General features: G+C 35.0%; 1 protein-coding gene and 1 long non-coding RNA gene across 2 annotated transcripts in view; both read left to right on the top strand.

The window, feature by feature from the left end:
- Positions 1 to 6508: 6508 nt before the first annotated feature.
- On the top strand, positions 6509 to 10046 carry LOC112144947 (green-sensitive opsin). The gene is made up of 5 exons (XM_024269853.2): positions 6509 to 6946; positions 7030 to 7198; positions 7576 to 7741; positions 9195 to 9434; positions 9591 to 10046. Exons 1-5 carry the CDS (start codon positions 6583 to 6585, stop codon positions 9687 to 9689), a joined length of 1038 nt encoding a protein of 345 aa, XP_024125621.1. The 5' UTR covers positions 6509 to 6582; the 3' UTR covers positions 9690 to 10046.
- A 3382-nt stretch (positions 10047 to 13428) lies between these two features.
- LOC112145697 overlaps positions 13429 to 15477 on the top strand; it is a 6602-nt gene continuing 4553 nt past the window's right edge. The window contains exon 1 of the long non-coding RNA XR_004947936.1: positions 13429 to 15140. This is a non-coding gene — a long non-coding RNA (uncharacterized LOC112145697). The remainder of the gene's footprint in view (positions 15141 to 15477) is intronic.

The following is a 15477-nucleotide window of genomic DNA, read 5'->3' as shown; positions in this document are numbered from 1 at the left end:
TTAGTGTTTTTCGTTTTTTGACCGCTATAAATGGTTTTACCTAAAATGAACAAACAAAAAAACAAATTGTCAAATTAATTTTAAAAACTCAAAGAAAATAGTTTCTTGAGTTCTGCAGGCTGAACGTTTCATCCATTTCACTGTAAAAACTGTCTTGGCAGTTTAACTCCTCCAACACTTCCATTATCAGTGCAACAGTAAAGACAAAAACACAGATTTTGGGGGGAAATTGAAGCTTTTGATTCACTTCATGAGGTCATTTTCTGAAAATGTAGAGAGTTAATGGGATTCTGCATCTCTAACGGTGTAAGCTCGCATTCATCATCACCGGCAGGTCCTACCTGTAAAGGGATTACCTCAGGTGCTCCCAAACTTCCTTCACCCCGCCACTAATCTGGTTATTTGGATAGGCATTAGAATCCCTCAGGGTGCCCAAACTTAATGCTTCATTGTTCGCTAGAATTTTAACGCTTTTTTTTTTTTTAAATCCATAGATTTTTTTTTCTTTTTTGTAATTCAGAATTTGATCATCCACAAACAATTATATTTTATATTTTTAAAAAAAAGCATAATAAGTTCTGTTGTGTTTTTGATTATTAAACACATCTTATAAAGTGACCTGACACAATAGTTTAGTTAAATGGAGGCAAAAAATAAAATAAATTAGACCTAAGATCAGAAATATTTATTAGAAACTGCAGGTATTCTAGTAAATTTAAAAAAAAATACGTATGAAATGGAATAATTCAAATACTTTAATATAATGTATCTTATTCCTAAAATTACAAGTTTTAATGCAGGTTTTTACAGCAAATTCTAAAACCTTTTAAGACGGATAAATTCCACTAGAAATCCTGAATAATATGAGAATAAAAAATAAATATGATTGAAAACTTGAATATAGGAGCTTGATTAAAAGGTATTGTCTACGACCTGTAAATACTGTAAAGACTGTTCAAATCAGTATTCAAATGCACTTTTGGAATATGTGTGAAGTACTTATTTCAAGTTTCGCAAATGTGATAGCATCTAAAATAAACTTAAATTTAAAACATTTTCTTGTCCTTAAATCACAACCGCTTTTTTTTCTTGTTTTGATGGTAAAATGACTAATTTTTACATTTACAAATTAAATACTACAGACGGTACATATTTTTCTTTTAAAAACTTTAATAATCTTACAGAAGTTTATATCTAAAATCAAGATCTATAAGATTTTATAACTAGTTTTATGATGAATAATCTTAGACAAAATTTGCAGTGTACATTTCCAATTAAAATAAATAACTTTCAACAGCTTTAACTACCCAATCTGGACAAAATCTTTTTTTTTTTTACTGCTACTTTTTCCCTTAATACACAAAATCAATGTTTTTAATTATGTATTTTGTAAAAAGTGTGCTCTAATGTTTGGCACCAGAAATGCTGAATAATATAGGAATAAAAAATAAAAATGATTCATTTTTTGAAAATAAAAATAAAAAATCCTCAATATTTTTGAATATTAAATTCAGAGAACCGTGTTGAGCTTCACTCTGTCATGTAAATTTGTAACTTAATCATTTTGAATTGATCTAATTAACCATCAAAACTAAGAAATTCCAGGAGACTTGGATGTTAACTTTAATTTCACTGTTTGGCAAACACGCCTAAAGCCATCTCTATAGTTTAATTAGGAAGGGATCTGGTTTAATTAACAGGATCCAATTACTCCATCATTACTGGCTCGTGGTTTGCATCTGGTGGAGGTAAATTGAGTTGACGTCGTTTACTTTGCTGCTAGACAACACGGATCATGTCCTGATTTAATTAGTCATGCCAGGAACCGATTACCTCATTATGAATGTCTTGTAAATTGCATCTGTTTATGTTAAACAGTATTAGTCAGCTCTTAGGTAAAGACAGTTGATAGCAGCTAACGACTGGAGCTTTGATATAAAACTCGTGGGTCTCCAGTGGGGCTGCAGTGGCCTGGAGTCAAAGGTGACAAGTGCTGCTGATGTTCTCGGAGGTAAAGTCTTCAGCAGGATCACACTGATCTGAAGGATCTACTTTGATCAAGATTCTCTCTCTTATAGATACTGTTTTTGTGCAGAAAGTGTGGAACTCATAGGGAGTCACAAGCTTTCCAAACTAAATGCAGACAAAAATAGTCTCAGCAAAACCTATTGAACCATAGTAAACATGCAAATTCAGAAAAATACTATTGAATCTGCATAAATATGTGTATGTGGGTGCAGATTTGTGGAGACTGTGAGCTTTTTTGTGTTTGTGTGAACATTTGAGTCCGTAGATTTGTGTGATAATATCCAGTCTTCTGTAAACAGTTATCTATTAAATCAGTAACTTTCATGGTCAATTTTGAGGTTTTTAACCCTGTCTAACCATTTGTATCATAATTGATACATGTCATTCTGAGACCCCTATATAATTAGCATGATCAAAACTTTCATTAAAAACCCTGTATGTGACTTCGTCCATGTTTTCTGCTGTGCAGTACATTATCATTCCACTAGAGGCAGTAGAAGTGCTTTTCCTGCTCATTTCAAAATGGCTGCCCCCGTGACATCTCAAAAACACTTTTGGAGGGAAAATGTTTTGCTAATTTTCAACACTTCAGATTGAGATTAGCTCAGCTATTGTTATTTTCTTTTCTTAAATGACTACTTACTGTATTGAAAAAAATTATAAATTTGTTGATAATTATATATAACAGTTTCACCATGTTAAAAATGTGTGGATCAAATTTGAGAAAAAGCTATTTGAATAAATACAGGTTTTGTAGCATTGGTTCATCAACTTTAAATATTTACATTTTGTTATTTATGCTTAGATTTTTAACAAAACGAACCAAATTATGGTAAAATGCTTCATCTGCTATGAGAGCGGATTATTATCAGAATTAAATCATTTTATTGCTTTTTTTTAGTTTAAAAGATATTTGTTATTAACACCAAAGTTGTTGTGTTTATGTTCAATAGTAAAAGGAGAAAACATATGAAGTAACACTAAAGTGGTTTATATTTTTGGTATTCATAAACGTTAAAAGTTTTTAAAATATTGAGCGACATATGCCACTTAAGATATAAATGAGAAAGTCTTCAAATTGCATGGTTTAAGTAGATTAGCAACAAGCCTTCAAATATATCCATGGCTATGTTTTCGTCTTTTATATTAATTTTTAAAAAATTGAGTTTAGCTAATATTTTAGCAACACGCAAACATTTTCGGATAATTTGTGATCTACTGGAGTTTTTTTTAAGCTAATTTAGAGTTTAGCTTCTGATTTAGCAACATGCTAATGTTTTTGACTGGTTTGGTAATTTTAGGCTAGTTATGAGTTTAGCTAGTATTTAAGCAATGTGCTAGATTTTTTTTTTGGCTAATTTGGCATCTATTGAGGTTTAAAGTTAAAGTTAAAGTCCCACTATTTGTCACGCACCTAGGTGTGTGAAATTTGTTCTCCGCATTTGACCCATCCCCTGGGGGAGCGGTGAGCTGCAGACACAGCCGCGCTCGGGAACCATTTGGTGGTTTAACCCCCCAGTCCAACTCCTTAGTGCTGAGTGCCAAGCAGGGAGGCACTGGGTCCCATTTTTAGAGTCTTTGGTATGACTCGGTCGGGATTTGAACCCACGACCTTCCAATCTCAGGGCGGACACTCTACCACAAGGCCACTGAGCTGGTTAGATTCTAATTTGGAGTTTACAACATGATAACTTTTTTTTGGCTAATTTGTGTTCTACTGAGGTTCTTTAAGGCTAATTTGGAGTTTAGCTTCTATTTTTAGCAACAGGCTAACATTTTTGACTAGTTTACTAAGTAGTTTTAGGCTATTTATGAGTTTAGCTAGAATTTAAGCAATGTGTTAGATTTTTTATTTTGGCATCTATTGAGGTTTATATTATAATTTGGAGTTTACAACATGCTAACTTTTTTTTAGCTAATTTCTGATCTGCTGAGGTTTTTATAGGCTAATTTAGAGGTTAGCTTCTATTTTTAGCAACAGGCTAACGTTTTTGACTAGTTTACTAAGTAATTTTAGGCTGTTTATGAGTTTAGCTAGTATTTAACCAACAAGCTAACTTTTTTTGGCTAATTTGGCATTTACTAAGGTTTCTTGGGCTAATTCAGACTTTAGCTCATATTTAAGCAACACTAAATATTTTTTGCAAAATTGGCATTTATTAATGATTTTTAAGCAATTTTACTACAAATCTTTCACAAATTTAGGCCGTCTGCACTCTTTCAGAGTTTTTTAACAAAATTCACAGTCTTTTAAAAAATGTAGCAATTTGTAAATATCTTTTGCATCTTCAGCAAATCCTTAAAGTAATTGCATCACCATTTTCAGCAAACAGCTTCAGCATCTTCAGTGACTACTTTCAGCAAAAGACACACTAGCATTATCAAAGATAATGCAACCTTTCTAGTTAACTTTAATTTTTTTGGTCATTCTCCTTCTTTAGGAACAACACACATTTAAAGGTCAATTTTGCAGATATTTAACATAATTTTTTGAGAATATCAGAAACACTAAAAATACAGTAAAATAAAATGATTAAAACAAGTTTAAAATGAACCTAAACCACCATTCTTCATCCTGCTGCACGTGTCTCTGTGTTTGTTTTCTCATCTTGTTCTGGCTCTGATTGGTCTACATCTCAGTCCTAATAATGACAGATCAAACAGACAGTGTTGAGGGTGTAAACTTATTGTCTGTGCCTCTTTTCAGTCACATTATTTTGCATTTAACCTCTCTTAATTAAAACCTTTCCTTGACATTTAGAAAGTTCATCTTAACTGCTTCACACCCATTTCTTTTAATGACACTAAATGCAGCTAAAATAATTTTCTAGGTGAAGAATACTCAACAATATTAAAAACTAATAAAACAGGCACAGATTACTGTAGTACTTTTAAACTCAACTTTAGATTTTAAGGATCTGTGCAAAATTAGTCATGGTGATTCCGTGATAATTAGGTGTTCCCTGAATGCAGCAATATGCAATTTATCTCTTTGTCTTTTGACAGTAAAAGCAAAAAAAAAAAAAAGTTGCACCAAACAAGATTTGCTTCATTTTAACGATTAAAACAATTATCATTTCTGGCCATTTTTTGGCAGCGAAATAGCAAAGTCGTCAGTTCAAAATGATCCAGAAAGAGAATTTAAGAAGCTTCCTATTTAAACTTCTGCTTGTGTTTGTTTGTTTAGTCCAAATAAAACACATAAGGATTCATAAAAAGAAAGTCAAATAGTCCAGGGAGAGGAAAAAAATCAAATTATTCAAGGTTTCCAGCCAAAAGAGTCAAACATATAAAATGTATAATCCTACTGTATGTACATAGATATTCCAGTAGTAAAAAAAGTGAAAATAGATATTTTAGTAGCTCACTAGTAACAGGATTTGTCATAAAACAACAATAAAATCCAATTAAAAGCAGAAAACATACATTTATTAAACAACACTGTTGGGATTGCTATTATTATTCTATTTTTTAAAAATGTGCTGTAGAGAAGTGAGACACTAGCAGTGGTTTTGCTGGCAGAAAAGCAAAAAGTTGAAGAGATTTAATTAAAAAATAACAATAAAGCTTCTTTTTTTAACTGAATATTTTGCTGATGTACTGATGAGTTAAACAACATGTGCAGTGGAGTCGACATCACCCTTCCCGCTTCTGCGTATCCTTCCAGGGATTTATATGGAGCAGTAGGTTGCTGCAGCTTCTTAAAAACTTTCTGCTGTGGATTGAGGATTGAGGTGTCGCATGTAATCCAAGACTGACTGTGTGAAGTTGAGACGAATATCTGTCTGTGTCTCTGCAAGGAAGCATTCAGTGCCAAACATGAGAAATGAAGGAAATAAAACCAACAAAAAATTGAAAACAGTTGCAAATTATTGTAAATGTTAAAAAAGTTATTAAAAAAAACACTTTGAGATAAATTGCAAATACATGAATGTGGTAGTAAAACCATCTTTTATGAAAGTTAGCAGCTGATAACAGAATAGCACAATCGTCATAAATAAATCTAAACAATAATCTGTTTTTTCTCACTTAGAAGCACAATTTATTTGCATTTTTATTAAATTTGAGATAACGTTTGCTTAAATACTATTAAATATAGCCCTCTAACTGCACCAGAGTCCCATCTCCAGACAAACGGAGCAGGAACTGCTGCTAGAATAAAACAAAAGTTGTCATTTATAACCTCAGACTGCAACAGTATTTGTAGGAGCAGCGGAGATGAAAAGTTTAAGAATATTTCAGCAAAGGAGACGATTTCAGAACAGTATTAAGCACATATGGAAAACCAGGAAAACTTCTGATTCCTGCAGAATAATGCCGTGACACAGATGCCTCTAATTAGCAAACATGTCCTAAAAACATAGAAAAAAGGGATCACTGATTAACCAGTGATTATACTCAGATTATCGGCTGATCTTCTTAGCTCATCTTCTTATAACGCCCTTAGGAGGTATATAAACATGGCTCCTGAATCACATGTAAGGAGCTGGACAGCTGCATAGACAGAGCTCAAGAGTAACTCTTCTTGGCTAATCCAGATCCGAACTCGCAAAGATGGAGAACGGCACAGAGGGCAAGAACTTCTACATCCCCATGAACAATCGGACCGGGCTTGTGAGGAGTCCTTTCGAATACCCTCAGTATTACTTGGCAGAACCATGGCAGTTCAAGTTATTGGGGCTCTACATGTTTTTCCTGTTCATCACCGGCTTTCCCATCAACGCTCTGACGCTCGTGGTCACAGCTCAGAACAAGAAGCTCCGTCAGCCTCTCAACTTCATCCTGGTGAACTTGGCTGTGGCCGGACTGATCATGGTCTGCTTTGGATTCACCGTTACCATTTACTCTTGTATGATGGGGTATTTCTCTATGGGACCCATAGGCTGTACGATGGAGGGATTCTTTGCGACAATCGGAGGTAAAATGATGCAAAAGAACAAATCCTGCATGGTAGGATTTGTGTTTTCTTTATGCTCACACTCTTGTGTATTTCATCCACAGGTCAAGTGTCTCTGTGGTCTCTTGTGGTCTTAGCTATTGAGAGATACATTGTGGTCTGTAAACCCATGGGAAGTTTCAAATTCACTGCAACCCACTCTGCAGCAGGCTGCGCCTTCACCTGGATGATGGCTTGCTCCTGTGCGGTCCCTCCTTTGGTTGGCTGGTCCAGGTAATCGGATACATTACTAAACAGATAATGAGGCGTCCACATCTGGAGGCGAGGTTTCATTCGTTTGGGACTCATTAGTGGCTTTCCTTCTAATCTTTTTACATCTTTTCTCAATAATCTGGCTTTAGAAACTGTTTTAAGTTCAATTTTATCATGAGCCTTTTATAAAATAGTTTGTCTTTAAGGGAGTAAACATGTGAATGAGAGCAAACCAACCTGAAATACAATTATAGACAATTCCAGTAAAATACTCTTTCGGATTCCTCCCAAACAGAGATTCCTTTAGTTTTAGGTTTTCAGAACTTTTCTAGAGTTTCAGGAGAAATATCTAAGAAAAAAGCGACATGGTCTCATGTTTTATGTCTTCACGTTCACAGGTATATTCCAGAGGGCATTCAGGTTTCCTGCGGACCTGACTATTACACTTTGGCCCCAGGCTTTAACAACGAAAGCTTCGTCATGTATATGTTCTCCTGCCACTTCTGTGTGCCTGTCTGCACCATCTTCTTCACCTATGGCAGCCTTGTGATGACAGTGAAGGCTGTAAGTACTGAAGGTTAAACAGCACAAGCTGTATGCTCTAATTTAGGAGCTCATTTTAATGCACAATCTAAATATCTGATGTAGTCACACAACCTGCAGTAGCAGCAGATGGGATGCATCTTCTGCATCTCACGACTCACAGAAACGTACTCAGAATTAAATGACTTTTATATCTGTAATTAGAAAATAAAAAAGAGTTAGAATATTAATTTGTATGAAGAGGATAAATAGGAGTTTTCAGTAAAGTCCGACAATGGAGCTCCATTAAATCTATGCTATGGTGGAGTCACATCATCTAAAACCTGGTTGACACAGAGAGGATGATGTTTTACTCTGAAAGGATGTAAAATAGGTCATATTTAAGATTGCAAATCCAGCAACGCTTAGCCCTTCCCTAAGCCATCTTTGCTGTCAAATTCTTCCTGCTTCCAAGAACAAGTTGCAACCAGAGACGGCTTAATACCTGTTCATCCCAGACCTTAGTCCAAACTCAATCGCACAGGAGGCCAAAATCCAAAACACACCGTAGGTCGCGGGTCACGTTTATTGAACACACTAAGTTTATATTTTTAAAACTTTAAAAACTTTTAAACATTACTATGAATAAAAAAGGGCAGGAATATTATTCCAGAATAAATCAATTTCCACCTTAAATAACTTTCAATATTTTACTCGCCGTGAAAATATATTCTGTCAAAATAATACAAGTTAGAAATAAGCGAAAGATAACAACAATCCATTGATAACAATGAAATAAAACAATCCGGAGGGCCGGATCCGGCCCCCGGGCCTTAAATTTCACACATTTAGCTTTTTTTCCATTTCGCACGAGAGATCATCGACACAAACTGGTTCGTTGTTAAAGCGACCAAATTCAGATTGTCACTGTCTGAAGGACGTGGTCACAAATGCTGCACAGGACGTCAGTGACAGATTTTATCTTGACCCATACAAGGAAAAGGGGTCAACCAGATTCAAAAAAGAAAGTTTAATGACTTTGTTGTTACTGGTTTGGGAAACCATGGTGTGTTGAAAGCCATAAATGAGGATTTTAGGCATCTCGATGTAAAAACTTTATAGTTCTTGTTTCTTATACTATAGATTCTACCAAATAAACACCAGATAGTTCATAAGTTAATATTAGCAATAAGATGACAGAACTGATACTTTTTCCTTATCCATTGTGCTCTCGAATGGGGTCTAGATGACCCGACCCTTATATTGATGTGTGATCCCTCCCATGACAAAGGTGGACAGGATTTTATGTTTACCACAGACACCAGAAAAGATTAAAAATGCTCGAAAACAAAAGTTCTTGTGGGGTCCAGATGACCCTACTTTTAATGTAAACATACTTAGGATAGCACAAAGGTTATGAAACAGAGAGTAAAAATGAAAAAATAAATAAAAGTTGCATTTGATTAATTATTAATACATTTCACCTCCTTTCCAGGCTGCAGCCCAGCAGCAGGATTCAGCCTCCACTCAGAAAGCCGAGAAGGAAGTGACCCGTATGTGCATCCTGATGGTGCTGGGGTTCCTCCTGGCTTGGGTCCCTTATGCTTCCTACGCAGCCTGGCTTTTCTTTAACAGAGGAGTGGCCTTCTCCGCCATGTCCATGGCCATCCCTTCCTTCTTCTCAAAGAGCTCAGCCCTGTTCAACCCCATTATCTACATTTTGATGAACAAACAGGTAATATCAGAAATAGGAATACAAGTCATAGGTTTTAATGATTCAAGGCATCAATTCTAGACGGTGTTTCATCAATTAAGAACAAAAACGAGTAGCTTTTTTATTTTGTATTAATTTATTGATTGACTTACTGGTGCTTTTTTCTCTTCCTTCCAGTTCCGTAACTGCATGCTGGCTACAATTGGAATGGGTGGCATGGTTGAAGATGAGACTTCAGTCTCCACCAGCAAGACAGAAGTCTCTACTGCTGCTTAAGGACCACACTGGACACCTCTGGACCGCCTCTATCTCTGTGTCTTCCTCACTTTTGGCATGGAATTAAGCAAAACAAGATACAAGTCAACTTCCTTCTCATAAATGGACATCAGTCTAACATTTCTGGACAACAACACAACCTGAACTCTTACTTGAAACACGCCCTGAAGTGTTTCCTTGTTGACGGGTCATGGTAACAGCTTGTGAAATGTTTGAATGGTGAGTGACTGAATTCACCTTTGTATATTTATGAAATGGAGAGGTTTGTTTATGTTTCAGCCTCGGATATGATAGCCTGTAAATATTTTATAAAGAAAAAAATTGTAGGAAAAAAGATTAAATGCATGCATGAAAAGACGTTTTTGGTCAAGAATCCTTCTTCTCGTTGTCCCGTTACTCCCTCCCATGTTTTTTTTTTAACCCTTGTGCTATCCTATGGGGTCCAGATGACCCCACCTTTATATTGATGTGTGCTTCCTCCCCGGGACAAAGGTGGACAGGATTTATTATGTCTGCAACGGACAAGGAAATCCTTGAAAAAAAAGTTCAGTGTTCTCTCTTGTGGGGTCCAGATGACCCTACTTTTAATGTAAACATGGCTGGGATAGCACAAGGGTTAAATGGTCGTGAACTTCAAAGATAAATATATTTTTTAGCTCTTTAAAAAAAATAATAATAATAATATTAATAATTACATATATATATATATATATATATATATACTGGAAAAAATGTCTTTCTCAAAACAAGTAAAAAATATATAAAAAAAAACAAAACAGACATTTTTTCACTTGTTTAAAGCGAAAAAATCTGCCAATAGAACCAGTACTTTAACTTGGTAAGATTTCTTTTAAAAAGTTTTTATGACTTCCCCCCGAATACTCCCTTTCTCCCTCTCCCTTAGCCCTTTCCCGTCGTTTATCCCTCCGTGCTTGCTCCAAACGGATTTCGGACGTGACTTCCGTTCAATGACGTCATCAACATCGCCTGTCAGCTAGCATTAGCACGGCGCTTCCAGCGGTTTAATATCCATAACAACAGCGGTTTTATAACTTTAAGAAGGTCACACTACAACATAAAGCCATTACTTACATTTAAATATAAACATCTCCGGTTCAGAGCGCACCAAAGGGAAGAAAAGAGCTTCTTCGCGCGATGCAGTTTACTCTCGCGATAGGACCCCTTTGGACCCCTCTGTTCGGAGTGTGAAACTTAAAAAAAATAATAATTCCGGACACTTTGACTTCAACTGCCACTTCAAATCAAGGAGGAGGGCTAAGGGAGAGGGAGAAGGGGAGAATACGGATAGGGCCAAAGTATTATCTTGAAATTAGAAATAAAAACTTGTTTTAAGACATATTTCACTTGTAATTAGGAGCTATTGTGTCTTGAAATAAGTATATAATTCTCAAAATAAGAGTTTAATATTCTATTAAGTGCAATAAGTCAGCTGGTACAAATCAATACAAAAAAAATCAAACTATTTTGAATTTATGATGGACTCAATTGTTTTTGGATTGTGGTCAGAGGGAGCACATCTGCAGGCATCTTAGCATGTAAATCAACTTTTTAATGCAAGAAACTATTTTCAAAAAATACAAATTAAAGAAAAATGTAGATGTAAAACTAACTGACACGGAATGCTGCCATCACCTATTCAATATTCGTTCCCAGAATCAGGATACCTTCTTTTCGACTTCTTTTCTTGCATTGCCAGTCATGTTTGGGTTTGTTGGTAATTGAGCATAATTCCTTTAAACATGGTGACAAACCATAAACCAATTCTTCTAATATGGTTTCTAATCAAACCTTCTATTTACAATAATTAGTTTAGGGTAATTCGTTCATTCTGGAGGTAACGTTGAGCAAACAAGACGTCTTCAGGTCAACAGGGAAGTAAAAACTTACATAGTTTATCAACTATGTGCAACTCAGTCATCAATTTATAAGTTTAACTAATCTAAATTAAATAAATGCTAATTAAATAATCCTTACTTTTAAGAAATGCTATTTTTTTCTTTTTTTTAAATTCTTTCTCTCCTCTTTGTCCTCAGCAGTCTTACACCGCTGGGTTTTGTTATTTTAGTTTGGGGTTTGGTAGTCTTAGTTTGCCGGCTTTGTTTATTTGTTTTCTTTAGGTAGTTTTGGTTGGGCAGCTCCTGACTCTGACAGTCGACATGGCTGGGTCAGCAGTCTCCATCACTTATTTTATGTTTGACCGTGGAGAGATAAAAGAGCCACACGTGGATCTGAAGCCGCAGGTTGCAGACCCCCGGCTTAGGGTCAGGCTAACTCGCCCAATGAGGATTAGATTAACCAAAGACCCAGTTTGCAGTTTCACAAGAACAACTTTGTTTTCACTGTTTTCTTGTCATAATTCCCAAAGTGAATTTCTGGAAGTGTTGCTTAGCAACCACATGGTGTGACAGGTTGCTGCTCTGTTAGGAAACATTCACTGTAAATGGGCCGAGTCATGGGACTAGCATGAAACGGTCAAAAAAGTTTGGTTTTTCCAAACAAATGTTGGTACACAACGAATCTGAATATCTAAAGCAGAAGATTCGGTGATCAAGAGTCGTTGTTCAAGTCAGAGAATGGGACTCATTTTTTAATAACGTGCTTCAATCTGGAATTCAAAATATTCGGAAAAACGTTCGGAAAGTCCCACAGGATGAGTATAGTTTTAGCAGGTTGATCCGAGTCAGTTTGTATGTATGACTTACGAAAAAATATATAAAATGCTCTTTAAATAAATATCGTGTAAAATCATATTAATCAAGATAACGAATTGTAATGATATAAATATTATATTAATAATATGAAAATTAAAAATCTACAGTCAACCCTTTAACACCTGAGGCGTCGCCAGTGACACTTTAACACAATATCTTTTACATACTGTAATTTTTCAACCATTAACACGATAATTCCAGTAGATTCTGAAGGAGAAAAGCGGTGAGAATCTACTGGAATTATCGTGTTAACGGTTGAAAAGTTATTGTAAATCAAAGAACATAAACATTGGTGTCCCAGTATTAAAGGATTAAGCAAATATGATGAATCTAATCCTGACAGACTATAAGACTAACATGAAAGGGGAAGTAAAACTGACAAATTAGAAAAAAATAGAGACTTTTGTCTTTGAGTCATAAGGTATAGATCATTAATGACTCAGATTGTGAAGAAAAATGTGCCAAAATGAAGCTAAAAATAGTATATTTTTATTTATTCAATTTGTCAATACTTTGACATAATATAACTAAGAGATTTTATTTATGATAAAATCATTTAAAGCTCGTTAAAGGACAACATAGGATTACTAAAACAAATGCACAATTGTTTTTGACATCAACCTGTGTAATCTTTTATTCAACGTAGAGAAGTATGAAAAGAAAAGACCCACTTTGGCGATCCATGCACAGTCCTGGCGTCATCATCCCATCACAGTCCATCACATCGCAATCCTCTTCCTGAAGAGACCCAGGTAGTCGGATTCTTCCTGATCCTCTCTGTTCCTCTGGGCAGAACACGAGGCGCAAAAACAAGCCTAACGATTAGAGCGTAAAGAAATAAAATCCTTCAGAATTTAATTATTCCATTTTTTTTAAACTGACAAATGTTAAAAAAAAAGGTTGTCGACTGTATATGTTGCTCATGAGTACTTTGCTGTTTTTCCTTTGGGGGTAAGTCAAGTGTCATCAAATATTTAGCCAATTTCAGAGATAATAATAACATGAAAGTTGCTTTTGAAAAGTTTATTAATTTTTTTTTTCAAAACCTGTAGTACATATATAACTTGCCAAGCAAAATTTGACAATTTCTTCATGCTATCTTTGTATTTCCATAAATATTTACAACTTTTTTGTAATTTTATTTATGCCTTTAAATTTCTGAAAGTAATTTTACAGCAAATTTTTCATTTTATTGGTGCATTTTTCAAGCGTTGTCAAAAAGAAAAGACATTTGGGGATTTTGTTTTCTTTCTTTTAATGCATGCTCAACATATACGGTGCTTCCCATGTTTCCCATGATTTTTCCCACTGAGACGGGCAAAAATGTAGAATTTGGTGGGTTAAACTCGGCGTAAAAGCAAAAACATTCTGCTACGCTTGCCCCTTAACACCTCCTGTTGCGTTATCTTCAGAGCTTCAATGGATTATTCTGTTCTCAGTCTAATAGACTTACATCTTTTCCTAATTGCATTTCACTTTAAGTCCTTGTGAACAGTAACAGCTACAATTACTGTTTCAAAGGTGAGTGCTTCCACAGATCATCTCGGCTGTTTTTCTCTTTCAATTTATTAATATCAAGTTAAAATCAAGTTGTTGTTTTTTTTTTTTATTTTTATTTTTTTTTAGTGTCAGTTGTTTTCTGTTGATGACCCTTCCCCATTGGTTTTTTTGGGGTCACCACAGTGAAGTTTTTCACGTTTGGTGCCGAATGTCTTACCTGATGATTACAACGTTTGAACCTGCGACCAGAAGAGTCAAGAAAAAAGGTAGAATTTCCAAACTTATTAAAAAAATAATTAGATTCGGCTTTAATTGTGTTCCTCTTGCGTTTGTGCAATAAATGACACCATTAGTTTATAACCTCAGTCTGTAAATTGCATTAGTTTGCTCGCTAACCACTTTGCCGTAAGCTCGCGGTTCCCTCGCTAACCTGGTTAGTTGGATAAATTTTTAGCCATTAGGTTTCTCTCGTGTTGACTCAACTCTGAGCTTGTGTTTTGATGACCTTCTAACCCTTCGATCTTGATTGGGTTTACAATAGTTTGCTGTCCTTGTTTTCCAAAGCAGATACCCTGGATGACGGGTTTACCAAAACCCATTTTGCTGTGCTTCTCCTAACCATTTGGAGTCAAAAACAGTCCTCAAAACCTTTCATTAAAGCACGTTGCTGTGCAATTTTGTGATAAGGTATATCACTTTTGCTCCCTGCCAGACGTCTACAACTAATTGATCTTCTTTTAATTGTTTTTTATGACTGTTATTATTAATTGGGACCACAAAAATAAAGCAGAATTCAACCTAAAGCTTTTTTTTAGTTAGTTTAAAACAGCAAAAAATACTCTTGTCTAATTAATGTGTCTTTTGATTAAATTTATATTATATTTCTCCGTCAGGTTTAGAATAATTTAAATCTCAGTTTGGTGGCGTATTCCTAAAATTCCCAATTTACACATGAAAACTCGCCGAATTCCACAATAAAAGCCGACCTGCTGGCAAGCTGAACATCTTTATCCTATAAATCTTGAGTTTGAAGGTCATATCTGGAGAAAATGTTGACTCTTTTATGGTCTTTTTTTGTTTGTTTCTTTTGTTTTTCTTACCTAGAAGTTGGACTTCAGCGCGACGAGCTTTTATACAAGCAGCCGAAGAAGAAGCTACAGGTTAAAAGTCCTACTGAAATGTCTGAGCGGGAGACACACGTGGTCACAGAGCTGATGTGGTAAGTGGATGTACAGTCATGCTTATTGCTTTATTGGGTTTATTTCTGGCCTTTTCGCTAAACTTATTATATATATATATATTGTAGGACATTTTACCAGTAGATAAAAAATGTCTAAACTCGTTGTCTATTGTGAAACGCAAAATCGGTAAAGTTAAGGAAAACATCGTTTTTTTTATTACTTTTCACTATGTTACAGATATATGTCTTCTTTATCATTGTGGACTAGAGAAACCTACATTTAGCAGAAGAGCATCCTATATATATATATATATATATATATATATATATATATATATATATATATATATATATATATATATATATATATATATAT

The sequence above is a fragment of the Oryzias melastigma genome, linkage group LG5, assembly GCF_002922805.2.
Source record: "Oryzias melastigma strain HK-1 linkage group LG5, ASM292280v2, whole genome shotgun sequence".
NCBI classification, from domain to species: domain Eukaryota; kingdom Metazoa; phylum Chordata; class Actinopteri; order Beloniformes; family Adrianichthyidae; genus Oryzias; species Oryzias melastigma.
This window is presented reverse-complemented; position numbering and strand designations above follow the sequence as displayed.

What these genes read in the sequence shown, in the direction of transcription:
- LOC112144947 (XM_024269853.2), top strand. Translation starts at nt 6,583, where the DNA reads ATGGAGAACGGCACAGAGGGCAAGAACTTCTACATCCCCATGAACAAT. An exon ending in CCTTTGGTTGGCTGGTCCAG is followed by an intron (nt 7,199 to 7,575) that starts GTAATCGGATAC and finishes TCACGTTCACAG; the next exon opens with GTATATTCCAGAGGGCATTC. An exon ending in ACATTTTGATGAACAAACAG is followed by an intron (nt 9,435 to 9,590) that starts GTAATATCAGAA and finishes TCTTCCTTCCAG; the next exon opens with TTCCGTAACTGCATGCTGGC.